At 46.8% G+C, this 18308-nt stretch overlaps 1 protein-coding gene across 2 annotated transcripts in view; it reads right to left on the bottom strand.

The window, feature by feature from the left end:
• Positions 1-4613: 4613 nt before the first annotated feature.
• The window catches only part of asip1 (agouti signaling protein 1), a 73304-nt gene continuing 59609 nt past the window's right edge, over positions 4614-18308 (bottom strand). For both annotated transcript variants that reach the window (XM_086005857.1, XM_086005858.1), the window contains exon 4: positions 4614-16672. In XM_086005857.1, the coding sequence (XP_085861983.1) occupies positions 16481-16672 (192 nt within the window). In that variant the 3' untranslated portion in view covers positions 4614-16480. The remainder of the gene's footprint in view (positions 16673-18308) is intronic.

Here is an 18308-nt window from a genome sequence, read left to right as displayed (position 1 = left end):
GTTTAGCATCTTTGAAAGTGGATAAATCACCAGGCCCGGATAAAATGTATCCCAGACTGTTAAGAGAAGTAATAGAGGAAATAGCAGAGGCTCTGACCATCATTTTCCAATCATCTCTGGCTACAGGTGTGGTAATGGAGGACTGCTAACATGGTACCGTTGTTTAAAAAGGGAGAAAGGGGTAGACCGAGTAATTACAGGCCAGTCAGCCTAACCTCGGTGGTGGGAAAATTATTGGAAAAAATTCTGAGGGACAGGATAAATCTTCATTTAGAAAGACGCAGATTAATCAGGGACAGTCGGCATGGATTTGTCAAGGGAAGGTCATGTCTGACTAACTTGATTGAATTTTTTGAGGAGGCAACAAGGAGGGTCGATGAAGGTAGTGCGTTTGATGTAGTCTATATGGATTTTAGCAAGGCTTTTGATAAGGTCCCGCATGGCAGACTGGTCACAAAAGCAAAAGCCCATGGGATCCAAGGCAAAGTGGCAAGTTGGTTCCAAAATTGGCACAGAGGCAGGAAACAAAGGGTAATGGTCGAAGGGTGTTTTCGTGACTGGACAGCTGTTTCCAGTGGGATTCCGCAGGGCTCAGTACTGGGTCCTTTGCTTTTTGTGGTATATATATATCAATGATTTGGACTTGAATGTAGGAAGTATGATTAAGAAGTTTGCAGATGATACAAAAATTGGCCGTGTGGTTGATAATGAAGAAGAAAGCTGCAGACTGCAGGAAGATATCAATGGATTGGTCAGGTGGGCAGAACTGTGGCAAATGGAATTCAATCTGGAGAAGTGTGAGGTAATGCATTTGGGGAGGGCTAACAAGGCAAGGGAATACACATTAAATGGTAGGACACTGAGAAGTACAGAAGATCAGAGGGACCTTGAAGTGCATGTTCACAGATCCCTGAAGGTAGATAAGGTGGTTAAGAAGGCATACGGGATACTTGCCTTTATTAGCCGAGGCATAGAATATAAGAGCAGGGAGGTTATGCTTGAACTGTACAAAACACTAGTTAGGCCGCAGCTAGAGTACTGCATGTAGTTCTGGTCACCACATTACAGGAAGGATGTGATTGCACTCGAGGGGGTGCAGAGGAGATTTACGAGGATGTTGTCTGGGCTGGGGAATTTTAGCTATGAGGAAAGATTGGATAGGCTGGGGTTGTTTTCTTTGGAACAGAGGAGGTTGAGGGGAGACCTAATTGAGGTGTATAAAATTATGAGAAGCCTAGATAGAGTGGACAGGAAGGACCTATTTCCCTTAGCAGAGGGGTCAATAACCAGGGGGCACAGATTTAAAGTAATTGGTAGAAGGATTAGAGGGGAGTTGAGCAGAAACTTTTTCACCCAGAGGGTGGTGGGGGGTCTGGAACTCACTGCCTAAAAGGGTGGTAGAGACAGAGACCCTCATCACATTTTAAAAATACTTGGATATTCACTTGAAATGCCGTAACCTACAAGGCTACGGGCCAAGTGCTGGAAAGTGGGATTAGGGTGGATAGCTCTTTGTTGGCCGGCGCGGACACGATGGGCTGAATGGCCTCCTTCTGTGCTGTAAATTTCTATGATATTGCCATTTCCACATCACCCCATACAGCTGTCCAATGCAGGAAGCAGTTTAATGACTTAATGAAACTAGGCAAAGGAAGTACTCACATTTCACTCAGGTTGCCAATCTTGCTGTACAACAACATGTAATTCATGGTTTCAGTAGAGCATAGTACTGTGTACCAGTATAAGCAAACACCTTTGGCCTCCTACCTTGCATTGTAAACGGATCTTCTCTCAATCTTGTGTATATACGCCACCTTCAAATTTCTATCTGGCATCTCAGTGTTTCCAGCACGTGTCATCATTTTTTCAAGCTCGAGTGAACAGGAAGGTGCTTAAATGTTAGTGTTGTCTCCTAAACCAAGTAAGCCGAGCAGATCCATGCGCATGTGTTAGGAATGGGGTCAGCCTGCTCAAGCAAGCAGCATGACTGCAGGTGCAGCTTGCAGCTGGTTCTCATGACATAGGCAACTGGACAGGAAGGCCATCACTGCCCCAAGAGGCTCACATCTGCAAACATTCAACAATAACGATCAGCCAGCCACCTCACCTGCTTCAGTCACTTGGGTATGCAGAGGGATCTGGGTGTCCTAGTGCATGAATCGCAAAAGGTTAGTATGCAGGTACAGCAAGTAATTAGGAAAGCTAATAGAATGTTATCGTTTATTGCGAGGGGAATTGAATACAAAAGTAGGGAGGTTATGCTTCAGTTGTACAGGGCATTGGTGAGACCACATCTGGAGAACTGTGTACAGTATTGGTCTCCTTATTTAAGGAAGGATGTAAATGTGTTGGAAGCAGTTCAGAGAAGGTTTACTAGACGAATACCTGGAATGGGCAGGTTGTCTTATGAGTAAAGGTTGGACAGCTAGACTTGTATCCGCTGGAGTTCAGAAGAGTAAGAGGTGACTTGATTGAAACATATAAGATCCTGAAGGGTCTGGACAGGATGGATGTGGAGAGGATGTTTCCTCTTGTGGGTGAATCTAGAACTAGGGGTCACTGTTTAAAAATAAGGGGTCGCCCATTTAAGACAGAGATGAGAAATTTTTTCTCAGGGTCGCGAGTCTTTGGAAATCTCTTCCTCAGAGGGCAGAGTCTGAATATTTTTAAGGCGGAGGTAGATCGATTCTTGATAAGCAAGGGGGGGGTGAAAGGTTATTGGGGGTAGGCGGGAATGTGAAGTAATCAGATCAGCCATGATCTTATTGAATGGCGGAGCAGGCTCGAGGGGCCGAGTGGCCGACTCCTGCTCCTAATTCATATGTTTGTAGCACCTCGAAGAAGGAGCCGTTTAGGAATAATTAGAAGAGTACACAGTGACACCAAAAGGATTCATGATGCTAACAAAGGATTTCATGTACTGATTAGAAGGATACGGAATACATTACTGGTTCAGTTGCAAGTTGGTCGGAACAGTTCTTTATACTGATGTAGATGCAGGGAGGATGTTTCCCCTCATGGGGGAATCTAGAACTCGGGGGCACAGTTTCAGAATAAGGGGTCGCCCATTTAAAACGGAGATGAGGAGGAATTTCTTCTCTCAGAGGGCCGTGAATCCTTGGAATTCTCTTCCCCAGAGAGCTGTGGAGGCTGGGTCATTGAATATATTTAAGGTGGAGATAGACAGATTTTTGAACGATAAGGGAGTCGCGGGTTATGGGGAGCGGGCAGGGAAGTGGAGTTGAGGCCAAGATCAGATCAGCCATGATCTTATTGAATGGCAGAGCAGGCTCAAGGGGCTGAATGACCGACTCCTTCTTATGTTCAGCTACAATGGTCCAGAACTTCGGGTCCCCACGGGTGAGTACGCGCTGGGCACTCACACGTAGGCCCAACGAAAGTGCCGGTGACGTGCATGCACTGCGCATGCGCGGGAAACCAGAACTTCCATTCCCTTAAAGGAAGGGGTTCACAGGTCAAACACGTGCGCCGGAGAGGCAGTGCATACGCCTGGAACTTCCATTTTTTTTCCAGGTTTTTCTGGGAGGGTAAGTCTCCAGGAGTTATGCTTTTAAAAAAACAGTCACATGGCCTGCTTTTAACAAGGTAAGTGGTGAATTAAGTACAATTAAAACATTTTTTCCACAGGTTTATTATTTTTAAATACTTTAAAGAAAGGTAAGTTTATTTTTAGCCCCGTTAGAAAATGTAATTAATTTTTTCAAAAATTTAAATTATTGTTTAAAATAGTTATTTTATGTAATTTATAGTTATTTTAAAAATGTGATGTTTCTTTTTAAATTTATTTGAAGTTTTAGTGATGTTTTGGGGCTGAACTATATTCATAGATTTGACAGGTCTTCCTGTCAAATCTATGAATAGAGATTCCCTGCTACCATTGGCTCTCCATGGCCCACGTGATCCCAGGGGACGCATCGAACTAACTGCACCCCTGGGATATGCAAGCACTGCGCGCCGGCAGTTGGAGCAGGCCCAGGATCGGAATCCCACGCGGGCCCACAGCTCAACGGCCGGAGCGCTAGGTAAGTGCAGGTCGGGGGCTTGCACCCGCGGGAAGCCCCCAACCCAAATTTCTGGGCCATATATGTGGCATGGATTAACTGTAAAACATGGAATGGAGAAAAACACGAAAAGAATGAATCTAAACAGAAAATGCTTGAAGCACTCAGCGGATCAGGCAGGTCCGTGGAGAGAGAAACAGAGTTTACGTTTCAGGTCAATGGCCTTTCATCAGCACTGGTAGAAGCTAGAGATGAACAGCTTTTAAGCAAGTACAGAGCCTGGAAAAAAGAGGCAAAAAAAAGAACAAAAGGGAGAGATCTGTGAATTGGTGGAGGGCTGGTGTATAGAAACAAAAAAAGATGGGTCCAGATATGAAAAGGATTCACCGCAAAACGTGAAAGAAAACCACCACAAAACCTGGCAAGGATCCACAGCGAAACATGCAATAGAACCACGACAAAAGCATGGGATGGGATATTTCTTCATGACAATGCTGAGGATACGTGCTCACCACCGTCTCCCCATCAACAAGTAGCCTTTATTTATTTAATGTACTGCATAGTTGCAAAAGAATGGAGGCTGAGACCAAATGAAACCCAACTTAAATCAATGCAACAATTTATTACATATTACAGAGAAGCAGATAACAACAGTAAGAGCAAAACATACTGGATTCCCAAATGAGAAAAATAAAACAATGTTCCTCCACACCCTGCTGGTTACATTGACAATGCATGGCTGTCAGCTGTGTGTGACGTGACTGTTATAACACCAGGGAACCAAGTGCAGAACCAGCAACTGATAAAAATGTGTGTTGGGGACCTGGGCACAGATTTAACCTGGAATGATGGGATGAAGGTCTTCTTGGCCTGCTGGCTTCAAGTGCCCTATCTTAAAAATAGTTTGGGGAAGTCTTAACTCAGTTCCTAGTGGAGTTGGACCCACAGCACAAAACTGGTGCTAAACTGTTCGTCTCATTCAAAGAAAGAAAGAGCTTGCCTTTATATCTTTTACATGAACTCAGGACGACCCGAATCAGCCATGATCTCATTGAATGGCAGAGCAGACTCGAGGGGCCGAATGGCCTACTCCTGCTACTATCTTCTATGAATCAGTTCACAGCCAATTAAGTACTTTTTTTGAAGTGTTGTCATTGTTGTAACGTAGGGAAATGCAGCAGCCAATTTGCGCAAGGTTCCACAAACAACGATGAGATAGATGGCGAGATATTCTGTTTTAGTGATGTTGGTTGAGGGATAAATCTTAGCCAGGGCACCAGGGAGAACTCCCCCTGCTCTTCTTCAGATTAGTGCCACTGGATCTTTTACATCCACCTGAATGAGCAGGACCTTGGCTTAACATCTCATCCAAATGACAGCACCTCTGACAGTGTCGCACTCCTTACTGCTGCACTGGAGTGTCAGGCAAACTTATGTTCTCCAGTCTCTGGAACCCACAATCTTCTGATTAGGGGGCATGAGTTCTACCACTGAGCCTAGGCAGGAATGAACTGAAAGATTGGCACACTGCAGCTGCAGGGTATTTTTGTTTTACCGAGGTTGGGGCTGAAGCATGTTGTTGGACAATCTGGAGACAACTCTACTTTGCAGACTAGATGCAGGAAGGATGTTCCCGATGGTCGGGGAGTCCAGAACCAGGGGTCACAGTCTAAGGATAAGGGGTCGGCCATTTAGGACAGATGAGGAGGAATTTCTTCACCAAGAGAGTGGTGAACCTGTGGAATTCTCTACCACAGAAGGCAGTGGAGGCCAATTCATTAAATATATTCAAGAAGGAGTTGGATATATTTCTTAAGGCTAAAGGGATCAAGGGATATGGGGAGAAGGCAGGGACAGGGTACTGAGTTTGGATGATCAGCCATGATCGCATTGAATGGCAGAGCAGGCTCGAGGGGCCGAATGGCCTACTCCTGCTCCTATCTTCTATGTTTCTACTTTACACTTAGCTATGACACAGGGAAAGTATTCAGTTTCAGCAACTCACCTCGATGAGTGCAAAATTGACAAAAGTAACAAAAATAACACGCAAATCAAATGCACATTTGAGGTTCAGGAATGACAGCAAATGTAACAGACATCGGACAGCTGACAGCCATGTCCCCTGTTCATGCTGTGGTTCTTTTTCTGATTTTTGCCTTGAATCGTTTTTTTTTGTATGGGCCCACAGAATAAACAAAAACCGTTAATAACATTTCCATAGCCCTGAACCACAGCATAAACCAACAAATTCAACATAAATACAAACATACTTAAATATAACAATAGATTTGTAATTCATCGATACACTTTTAACAATGATAAGCATGAATATAAAAATATGTAAGATAACTGAATGGAGTTTTTCTATTTAGACCAGATTGCATCCACTATTCACCTGGCCGTGGATAGTAATACTTTTATAAAGTCTAAATTACTACTATATATGTAGTAGGTTCCCCTGGAGGCTCAGTGACTAAATGCCTGTTGCTGCAGAACTGCCCGGGTCAAATGAGATTAGTGGTGATCCTAAACTCTTCGACGCAACCACTGGTTGGGGGGTGGGGGGGTAGGGGTTGAGGGGAATGTCCGCCACTTGTAATATTTTTGGCACGAGTTATACCCCTCTTTCCCCACTCCAAATCCCCCAAAATTGCCCCGCTATTCCTCTCTGATTCCTTATGCCTGTCTTAGTTTCATTCAGTGAAGAGATAGCGGAGCTATAATTGGCTCCTAGGCTAGGGAGGAAGAATATCTCTGTAATAACAACAGAAAACGCTGGAAAAACTCAGCAGGCCAGGCAACATCCGTGGAGAGAAACAGAGTCAACGTTTCAGGTCGAAACCCTTCGTCAGGACTGAGAAAAAACACAGGAAATGAAACCGATTAAAAGGCCAGTTTGGGGGCTGGGAAATGGGGATGAGAGAACAAGAGAGAAGTGAAGAGACATTAAGAGGTATTCAAAACCAGACGAGACGGTGATAGGACTAGTGGAGACAAAAGATGGCTCTAGATGAGGTGTGAAATGCACTGGCAGAATGAGAGACAGCTGCCATGTGGGAGAGAGAAAAAGGGGGAAGGGCACAAAACAAAGGTGTGGATAAAAAAATATAAAAATGTAATGGGGGCCGAGGTTATGATCTGAAATTGTTGAAATCTCCATGTTCTGATCACTATTCGGTGAACTCTGTTGGAAAGTGAGCTTGTGTGGACGTTGATCGGAACAGGGTCGAACGGCTGTGCTTCATCCCAGTAAAATAGCATGTTAACACTCAACATCTAGGCTCAGACATAAAGGCCCCCGATATTTACTAGGGTGGGATTTCCAAACGGCGGTGGCGGGGGCAGGAGGAGCTCTGGTTGGGAAACCCGGAAGTCCGAGTTTAACTCCACAGCCTGCGTGGTTTTTTTTTGAACAGGTTCCCCACATCGGAAGCCAGGCTGATTGATAGGCTTGGCCCCCTGTCGGGTGGGGCGATGCTGTGGAAAGGGTCGCAGCCCAGGAGCAGGTAGGTCTCCTGCTGCTCGGGATAGAGGGCACAGGGTCGGGGGCTGGGTACAGCATGATTTGGAGTGTCCAGGCATTTGAAGAGAGTTCGGGGGCAGAGGTGGGGGTGGGGTCGGCTGGGAGTCGGTGATCACGGAGGGGGGGGGGGGCTCAGTGATCGCTGGAGGGGTCCTATCGTGCGCGGGGTTTGGTTCCAATCGTGATGGGGTGGCAGGAGTCATATCGGGGGGGGGGGGTGGTGGGTTCCGATCGCACGGAGTGGGAAATAGAATTACGATAGCAAAATACTGCGGATGCTGGAAATCTGAAATAACAACAGAAAACGCTGGAAAAACTCAGCAGGCCAGGCAACATCCGTGGAGTTCCTCGGAGTCCACATCACGGAAGACCTCTCCTGGTCCCTCAATACCTCCTCTCTGGTGAAGAAGGCCCAGCAGCGCCTATATTTCCTAAGGAGGCTGAAGGGATGTAACCTGTCACCCCTGATCCTCTCTAACTTATACCGCTGCACAATAGAGAGCATCCTGACAAACTGTATCACAGTATGGTATGGCAGCTGTAGCTACTATGACCGGAAAGCCCTGCAGCGGGTAGTCAAAACTGCCCAACGCATTACCGGTACCCGGCTACCGACCATAGAGCACATATACCAGAAACGCTGTTTACGGAGGTCACTGACCATCATCAAAGACCCTACCCACCCCAGCCACAGTCTGTTCGCCCTCCTGCCATCTGGGAGACGCTACAGATGCATTCGCACCCGTACGACCAGATTTAGGAACAGCTTCTTTCCCAGGGCTGTCATCCTACTGAACTCCACAAATAAACTCTAAAGCCTGCACATCTGCCAATGCACTTTATTATGGTCATATTTATGTTAATGTATTACAAGCCAAATGTATGTTGAATGTTTAAATGTCTTAATCTAAATGTACACTCTCGGGAGCCACAAGCCTACATTTCGTTGTACTGCACTTGTGCACTAACAATGACAATAAAAGTTGATTTGATTTGATTTTGATTTGAGAGAGAGAGTCAACATTTCAGGTCGAAACCCTTCTTCAGAACTGAGAAAAAAGCAGGAAATGAAAAAGATTAAAAGGCAAGTTTGGGGGCTGGGAAATGGGGGAGGGGATGAAAGAACAAAAGGGAAGGTCTGTGAGAAGTGAGGAGACATTAAGAGATATTCAAGGCGAGACGAGATGGTAATAGGACAGGTAAAGAGACAAAGGATGGCTCTAGATGAAGTGTGAAATGCGCTGGCAGAGTGAGTTTGCTCGATGGGCCGGGGTGGGGAGGGTGGGGGAAGCACTTTTCCACCACAAGCAGTGCTGGAAAAGCACTTACCTGCTCCATGCAGCAGTCCTTGCCTCCCTTCAGTTGGCGAGTTTCCCAAGTCTCGGAAAACCCGGCCAGCCAGTGTTAAAGCTGGAAGAGAGAGATTCTGAGGCACGCAGCCTCATTAAAACATTTAAATGTGCGACCCGCCTCTTGGGAGCGGATTGGTTGCCTGCTCCACATGCCTCCTCCGTTAAAGCTGGAAATGGGTGGGTTTGAGGCGGGTTGCAGTCTTTTACATTTGAGCATCCCACCCGACCCAAACCCACCCATTTTAGGGGGTTAAAATCACCCCCAAAGAATGAGAGTTTACACAAGCTGGAACTGTACCTTAGCATGTACCTTCAGAAGAGGAGAGAAAAGAATTGCAGGGAAATTAAAATGCTTTTATTATTTCAGCGAAATTATTACATTATTGAATTTATTTTGTATTCTTATTTGCTGCCCCACGTTACTCCAGTCAGAGTGCTCCAAACTCACTTCTTTAGGTTACCTCGGGTTACTGGGACATTGCTCCAGGTTAGAATTCTGGGTGAATGATGTAATTTTTTATCATTGATCATTTGCCAAGCTCCAGCATTGTATTCTGACTACTTCACCAAATAAACAGAAGATTGACGTCAGAAAAGGTGTATTTTACACAGGAATGAAAGGGGATGTGATTAATTTGATTTATGAGAAAAAAACAATCATAATTGTATTGTGATGTGTTAGTAAAAGAAAACGTGCATCTAGCCCTGTGTCGGTATCTGTCCCTGTGCTCCTATCCAACATTATGCGGGTATCTGTCCCTGTGCTGGTATCTGATATTGTGTGAGTATCTGTCCCTCTGCTAGTATATGTCTCTGTGCTGGTATCTATCCCTGTGCCAGTATCTGATATTTTGCTGGTATCTAACCCTGGGCTGGTATCTGCCCCATGGCTGGTATCTGCCCCTGTACAGGTATCTGACCCTGGGCTGGTATCTGACCCTGGGCTGGTATCTGACCCTGGGCTGGTATCTGCCCCTGTGCTGGTATCTGCCCCTGTGCAGGTATCTAACCCTGGGCTGGTATCTGCCCCTGGGCTGGTATCTAACCCTTGGCAGGTATCTGCCCCTGGGCCGGTATCTAACCCTGGGCCGGTATCTGCCCCTGTACTGGTATCTGCCTCTGGGCTGGTATCTGCCCCTGGGCTGGTATCTGCCCCTGGGCTGGTATCTAACCCTGGGCTGGTATCTAACCCTGGGCTGGTATCTAACCCTGGGCTGGTATCTAACCCTGGGCAGGTATCTAACCCTGGGCAGGTATCTAACCCTGGGCTGGTATCTGCCCCATGGCAGGTATCTAACCCTGGGCTGGTATCTAACTCTGGGCAGGTATCTAACCCTGGGCTGGTATCTGCCCCTGGGCTGGTATCTGACCCTGGGCTGGTATCTGCCCCATGGCAGGTATCTAACCCTGGGCTGGTATCTAACCCTGGGCTGGTATCTAACCCTGTGCAGGTATCTGCCCCTGGGCTGGTATCTGCCCCTGGGCTGGTATCTGCCCCTGGGCTGGTATCTAACCCTGGGCTGGTATCTGCCCCTGGGCTGGTATCTGCCCCTGGGCTGGTATCTGCCCCTGGGCTGGTATCTGCCCCTGGGCTGGTATCTGCCCCTGGGCTGGTATCTGCCCCAGGGCTGGTATCTGCCCCAGGGCTGGTATCTATTCCTATGTTGCTATCTGTTCCTATCTGACACAGCGTGGGTATCTTTCCTTGTGTTGGTTTTTGCTATTGTGCTGTATCTGTCCCTGTTCTGATGACTGCAACTGTGTTGTTATCGGCCTCTGTGTTGGTATCTCACCCTGTGCAAGTATCTGTCCCAATGCTTCATCTATATATATTCTGCTGCCTCTATTTGTAGTTAAGCTGCAATGTGCACATAGCTGACACCAGTGATAATTAAGACCATCTTCTGAATCTCTGAAACTTTATGATGAGCAATCCCTCACATTTTTTATAAATGCAAAATTTAATGAATAGTAGTTCTTGCAGTTTGTTTATTTTATCCCGATGCTGATTGCTCACCTCACGCTATTGCACCTCCCTCCAACAGGGAAGCTGTGAGTTGTTAAGAACATAAGCACATAAGAAATAGGAGCAGGAGTCGGCCATATGGCCCCTCGAACCTGCTCCGCCATTCATTAAGATCACGGCTGATCTTTGACCTCAACTCCACTTTCCCGCCCGATCTCCATATCCCTCGATTCCCCAAGAGTCCAAAAATCTATCGATCTCGACCTTGAATATACTCAACGACTCAGCATCCACAGCCCTCTGGGGTAGAGAATTCCAAAGATTCACCACCCGCTGAGTGAAGAAATTCCTCCTCATCTCAGTCCTAAATGGCCGACCCCTTATTCTGAGACTGTGCCCCCTAGTTCTAGACTCTCCAGCCAGGGGAAACAACCTCTCAGCATCTACCCTGTCAATCCCCCTCAGAATCTTGTATGTTTCAATGAGATCACCTCTCATTCTTCTAAACGCCAGAGAGTATCGGCCCATTCTACACAACCTCTCGTCATAGGACAGCCCTCTCATCCCAGGAATCAATCTAGTGAACTTTCATTGCACCGCCTCCAAGGCAAGTATATCCTTCCTTAGGCAAGCAAACCAAAACTGTGCACAGTACTCCAGGTGTGGTCTCACCAAAGCCCTGTACAATTGTAGCAAGACTTCCTTACTCTTGTACTCCAAGCGCCTTGCAATAACGGCCAACATACCATTTGCCTTCCTAATTACTTGCTGTACCTGCATGTTAACTTTCTGTGTTTTGTGTACTTCTTTTGTGACTCTTTCTCCTGGGCTTGACACTTTGCAATCATAAAACATAAAGTGCAACTTGCTATTTCCTTCACAGCCTGACATTTGAATCCTCATTTCTTTGGAAACAGAACAACTACCATGCTGGTAGAAAATAGGGAGAACTCTTTCAGCCGAGGCTAGAATGTGGCAAAAAATGGGCATGCCATTACATTTTACCAGCTATATAACTAAAATATTACAGAAAGTGAGCATAGGAAGGTAAGAGTGTACAGGACTGGAAGACACCATTGTGTCCCAGATGGCTTTTTGCAAAGTTTGAAAAATACCACGTACTTCTCTATCTCATATTCTTAGATCCCTTTATCTGTCCAGTTCCCTCTTCTGCAATCACCTGCATTGCTATGGTTACACCAGATGCAGACCAAGTTACACTGAACTGGGGAAGTTCTGGAAATCCTGGGGCAGTATTGTAGGGGCAGAGGCCTGGCGCAATGGATCTCTGTCCCCATTTCCTCTTGATCTGCCTAGGAACTAAGTGTTGCCAGACGTAACAAAGGAAAATATGCCCTCACGGACCAGTGGTGAAATAACTCAAATTCCCACTGTTTATTGATGTGTCTAGTGACTATCCTCCTTGGACAGGGCAAGTAAGCAGGGTCTCACTGGGGTTGAATTGGTTCCATCTTGATACAGGAACCTCTTTATTATCCGGCACCAATGGGACCGGCGTGGTGCCGGTTTATCAAAAAGTCCGGATTACAGAGAGGTATAGATTAAAAGGTACGAGAGCGCCGTACACAGCAACAAATCCAGGCTTCCCTGTTGCTTAGCAACATGTGCAGAAACTCCGGCCACAGACCAAGCATCCCTGTTGCTTAGCAACAAGTGCACGAGCCCCAGTTACACAGCCACAGATCCAGGAACTGCCGCTAATATGAAGTAAAACTTACCTGAACCTACTCCTGAATTTTGCCGGTTAACAGAGGTTTCCGATTATTTAGTTGTTGGTTAAAAGAGAGTTTCCTATAAGGAGACTGGAACCGTGTTGACTCTCTGCAATTATCCGTATTCCAGAGCAGTGCTGGTGAGTGAGCAGTCAGCAAGGCTCATTGATGGGACCTGGAGGAGCGGACCTGTCACTGCCAAGCTAAATATTTTCCACTCAGCTCCAAATAATCCTGGAAACTAACGACCTAACAGTTATCTGGATAACCAGGCAGAAACTCACTGGTACTCTGTGCTGGTAAACAACACGCTTTTAACTGGTCAAACTCCAGCGGTATCCCTGTGCACACTGGCAACTTCCTAAGCTTTGGCTCTTGGCAGTCTGTACCTAAGCTCTCTGGGCTGTGTCCCTATGGCAAGAGAGTATGCACTCTATATCAGGGAAGTAGAAATTTTACCAATTGTAACTTATATTCCAGTTGGAACTGGTGCTCAATTTTTATGGAGCATAATTGTTCCAGACAGCATTGGGAGACCTGCCTGGTCTCAGTCAATTTGCTGTTCACTGTTGCATATAAGAGGTCACAGACAACATCTTCAGACGTGCCAGTGTCTACATTGTCTTCAACATTAACCAGCAGCAGCAAGAGAAACAGATCACTTTTCTCCATTGGGAACTGTATAAACATAATGATTCACCGACCCTTCCATAATGCCATAGACTGCATGAAAAGGAAGGGTTCAATTCTGTGAATGTAACAAGTAGCAGAGGGCCACGTATGTTCACAGGTTGCACACATACTGAGGTCGCCTTGTTTGAAGCTGACAGAAAGGTGGAAAGTTGGCTCTTGGAGGATCGTGATTGCTTCCTGGAGCTACTGTGTAAGTGTTCATCAGGGCGATTTCCTCCCTGTCTCCAGCTAGTAGATGCCAGCTATATCGCACTGTGCGCCATGGTAGACTGCAATACAGACAACCATTCCTCCATGACTGTGCAAATCTGGGTGGTGAACTACTGTGCTGCAGCCCCTAGACCTTGCAACATGTTTTCTATGGAGACAAAATCGCCACGTCGTTAGACAAGAGGAAGACCACGTGGCTGCTCTGAAAAAGGGTTCAAATGACAACGGGCTCAAGTTAAAATTAGGGAATTCAGAGTAAGAAGGAAGTCAGGCGAGACTTTGTCATTCAAGGGGGAATGGACTTTTGGAAACGGCTACTGAAGTGGCATTATAAATGGGTTCAAGAGGCAATTCGATGCGTTTGTAGAGAGAAGAATTGAGGAGTACGATGAGGAAGTGGACAGATGTGGGTGAGATGTACCAAATAGCGATTCACTTGTGGCAGGTTTTCCTCTTTAGTGCTTGGGCAGAAAGAAGTCTCTGAGCAGAGGGTGATAAAGAAAACACGAGTGGGGAGAGCTGTACACATGTAATGGAACTTGCTCGATTTTCCTCTTTGTGCTCTGCCTGGCCAATGCTTTATGTCCAAGTGCTAAAGGGAAACCTGCCCTGTTGATCCTTTCTGTTCCTAAACATTTTTATTTTCTCATGAGCGGTAAAATAAACCTTAACAAGCTGAAGCCTAAGTTAGCTCATACTTTGCAATTCAACATTGCTAATTACCGAAATAACATTATTTGTTAATAAACATTTCCCCCCATTCATTTGGTGATTCTCTTAAAGGCAAAGGCCGCAATTTTGCCTTCCGAGGCAGGTCCTGTGCGGCCAGGGTCGGTGGTAGGGTTGCAACCCCGCTGCTGGCTCCATCCCGCCCTGTGAAAATAATTTTACGCTGATTGGGCTTGTTAAGCCCGCCCAGCGCATTTCCCGGCCAATTGAAGGAAGCGGGTCTGATGGTGTCACTTGATGACGCGTCCTCAGCCGGTTTCCTTAAAGGGACCATGCGCAAATTGATTTTGGCATCTGTGCTGTCAGTGTTCTACAGCATTGAGGTGCCGCAAACACTGACAAGCACTGCACTGAGGTGCAGGGCTGCACCCAGGCTCTCCCATGACTTCCTCCATATGCTTATGGAGGGAGTCAGAGCACGCAGGAAGGTTCACTTCGCTTCCCATGGGCGGAAGAGACCTCCCCAGGAGATCAACACAGCCTGGTTGCACATTGCACAGGAGGACACAAGCAGGGATGTGGTCAGGAGGATCAGGCTGCAGTGGCGCAAACCTTTCAATGATCTCAGTAGATCACAAAACGTTACTGCAAAGTCACACTCAGCCTCATCCTGCTGTGCCACTCATCACATCCCCATCACTCTGCCTTCCCTACCCTACTCCTGCACATCCTTACTCACACCAACTTACCTTGCACCTCCACCCATCGATCACTATCTGCATTATCACTTCCCCATCTCACTAGCCACCCCTCACACTCACCCTCATCCTAGTCCAATCATACCAACTAACAACACACAATGATGGGCACTTGGGTGTTTTATCCAATGTTCATGTGAAGTTTCTGTTAATGTGCTAACAAACACTGGAACCTTTATTTTCAACACTTTGCGTTCTTGGACAGATTTGTGTGCACCTTTAGAAGTGGCTTAGTGAGTTGCAGTGAATGGTGAGACATAATGGTACTCCCTGCAATGGCGATGAGTCTGAAAGAAATGGCTTGGGCATTGTAGGGATGCTTTATGGAGTTGGTGTGGGGTGCTGCCAACCTGGTGCATCATGTAGCAGCCAGGGTATACAGCATTAAGTGAAGTTAATCTGGCCATGGTGAGGCCATCCCTGGTGTCCCGGGCAGCAATGGTGTTGGGTGCTGATGCCCTGTGTCCAGTGCAGCATCAGTTGATTGTGGAGAAGGTTGGTGTGGATGTTGGTGCTGCTGGTGTGCCTGGTGTTGGGGCTGATCGTGGTGGGATTCTGAGGATCAAGGTGAGACTTTTCCAAGGGCTGATGTAATAGATGGCAGGTTGAGATGACAGAAGGGATCTGTCAATGGTGAGAGAGGTTGTTCCAATGAGGTGACAGTGAAGAGAGAGTTGGCTCCAAACACTTGCAAGCTGCAGAAAGCTCAATCTGTCTTCCAAACGATGTAAGTAACAGCTTCTAACTTTGCAAAGTGAAGACCTATGAAATGGGAGCTTTTATAGACCATTTGCAGCTGTCAGATAAAGAAATCATCACATGCTGACACAACACCCGACCTCCTTACCCGACGTGATCCCCGAGCAGCGGGGCACCCATGGGGGGAACACGAAAAATTGAAAGGTAGGCATAAAATACTACTTCATTGGCTCTTAACAATGTATCTAATGATGTCAATTACCTCCCCTGCCGCTTGGTGTCGGGTCTGTTCTGCGATGACAGACCCGATTCCTGGGAGACTCGGGTGGAGGCGGGTTGACAGCAGGTTCCCGACCCCGCTGCCAAAAAAAAACAATTTTCCCAGCCGACCCGCGTCCAAACAACCCCCGTGAACACCCACCCCCCTGAAAATTTCCGGCCATATTGTCTTTATGATAAAATTTGGCAAATTTGTTTTGATTGGTTTACGAAGATGTCGTGTGATGATGTAAATCACATTAAAGCACACCATTGCATGTAAAACTGACGAACGCCTCTTCCGGCTGTTCTCTCTCTCTCTTCCTCCCAAAAAAAAATGTCTACCAAACATTTTTTTTTTAGATGCAGGCAGTGACCCTTTAATTTCACAGAAGCGGCTCATAGCACAGAAGAGTGAATGGCTCGGTGTTTTATTATCGGTTTGTAGATCATTCTCGGCCAATTAGAATCTATCTTTACCCTTACCCATAATCCAATTTGACAATAACCAATGAGAAGGCATGTCACGTTATTTACTTTTCATGTTTTATAACCACGCTGGCTGTGTGTGCTTTTATTGTCACGAGGCGAACCGCTTTATGTTCTGTGCGGACACTTGGCGCTCAACATCCGGCAGTAGCAGACAGCGTAGAAGAAACGGCAGTGGCAGAAGGCACAGGGGTTGCAACATGGTGGCGACGGCGGTAGACACATTCCCCACAGCTGCACACACTGACCATTGTATGGTCTTAGCTTCTTCACGTTATGGACCATTGCAATCCCATTGTTCTGGATTTAAGGAAATGAAAATTAAAGAGGAGCAGGTCACAATGCCATCACTGTAATAATGATCCGCACAAAGTCTCATTAAGGCCTGATCTGCCTTCTCTTCCTAATGAGCCAATGTGAAAGGTCAAGGGCCAAAGCTCAGGACACCACCAAAGAGTGGAGAGAATGGGATAGAAAATGGGGTAAGTTAGGAGTGTGATGGAATACTCTCCACTTGCCTGGGTGAGTGCAGCTCCAGCAACACCCAAGAAGCTCGACACATAAGAACATAAGGCGTAGGAGCAGGAGTCGGCCATTTGGCCCCTCGAGCCTGCTCCGGCATTTAATGAGATCATGGCTGATCTGATCTTGGGCTCAGCTCCATTTCCCTGCCTACTCCCCACCAGGACAAAGCAGCCAGCTTGATTGGCACCCCATCCACCACCTTAAACATTCACGTGTGCACCATCTACAAGATGCACTACAGCAGCTCAGCAAGGCTTCTTCGGCAGCACCTCCCAAACCCATGAACTCTTCCAGCTAGAAGGACAAGGGCAGCAGGCGCATGGGAACACTACCGCCTCCAAGTTCCCCTCCGAGTCACACACCGTCCTGACTTGGAAGTATATCGGCCGTTCCTTCATCGTCGCTGGGTCAAAATCCTGGAACTCCCTCCCTAACAGCACTGTGGGAGCACCTTCACCACACGGACTGCAGCGGTTCAAGAAGGCGGCTCACCACCATCTTCTCAAGGGGCAATTAGGGGTGGGCAATAAATGTTGTCCCTACCAGCGACGCCCACATCCCATGAACGAATAAAAAAAAGTGTTGTGGTAGCATCAAGCTTGGGTTCTCAATGCTTGTAGATTGCAGGAGGAAGGGAAGATTGAGGAGGGAAAGAGTTCGACAGGTCCTAGGAAGGAATAGTTCAATTTAGAGACAGTGTGAAGAATTTTGATTTCAATACAGTGAGGATACAGGGAGGGGGAAGATCGTGTAGAGCTGTGTATTTGGAGTTTTGGAGGAACAAGTTCAAAGGAGGAATAAACATAGTAATATTGCTAAACAGAGGAAGAGACAAGAAAAATTTGCAATGGAATTCATTTCTATTTTCTTTCCCCTTTTTCCTTCATTAGTTTGCACCACACCATGTGCCAAATAGGTCCTGGGACTATGCAAGTAGAGGGCGCATCCTGGTGTCATTGCTGGGACACACATGCCTGCAGCCTCTGCCACTGATGCTTCCCCTCAAAGTTTGTTAGGGCAGGGGGGCAGGGCCAGGAGGACAGGGCCTTTGGCGGGCAGCGGGTGCCCACCCTGCTGAATCCACTGGAAATGCTGGCAAGCTCATGCTGGGTTGGGGGGGGGGGCGGGCGGTAGGGCATAGCTGTGCCCTTCCCCCATAGAACAACCTGGCTGCCCTCATAGCTTCAAAAACATTAAAAATATATATATATTTATTGCCCCCTCACCTTTGGGGGGCCCAGGCCCAATCCCTTTTCCTCTTAAAAGTAGCAATTCACGATGAAATGTAGTTCTGACGCCAGCTATTTTCCAGTAGCTAGCTTGAGCGGATATGAATTTTAGTAGGTCACTTGGCTGTAGGGCAGGGATCCCAGCCAAGTTCAATTCTATCCTAAATTGACATCCATACATG

The sequence above is a fragment of the Somniosus microcephalus genome, chromosome 13, assembly GCF_052327205.1.
Source record: "Somniosus microcephalus isolate GS21.2 chromosome 13, FLI_Smic_1.0, whole genome shotgun sequence".
NCBI lineage: Eukaryota > Metazoa > Chordata > Chondrichthyes > Squaliformes > Somniosidae > Somniosus > Somniosus microcephalus.
This window is presented reverse-complemented; position numbering and strand designations above follow the sequence as displayed.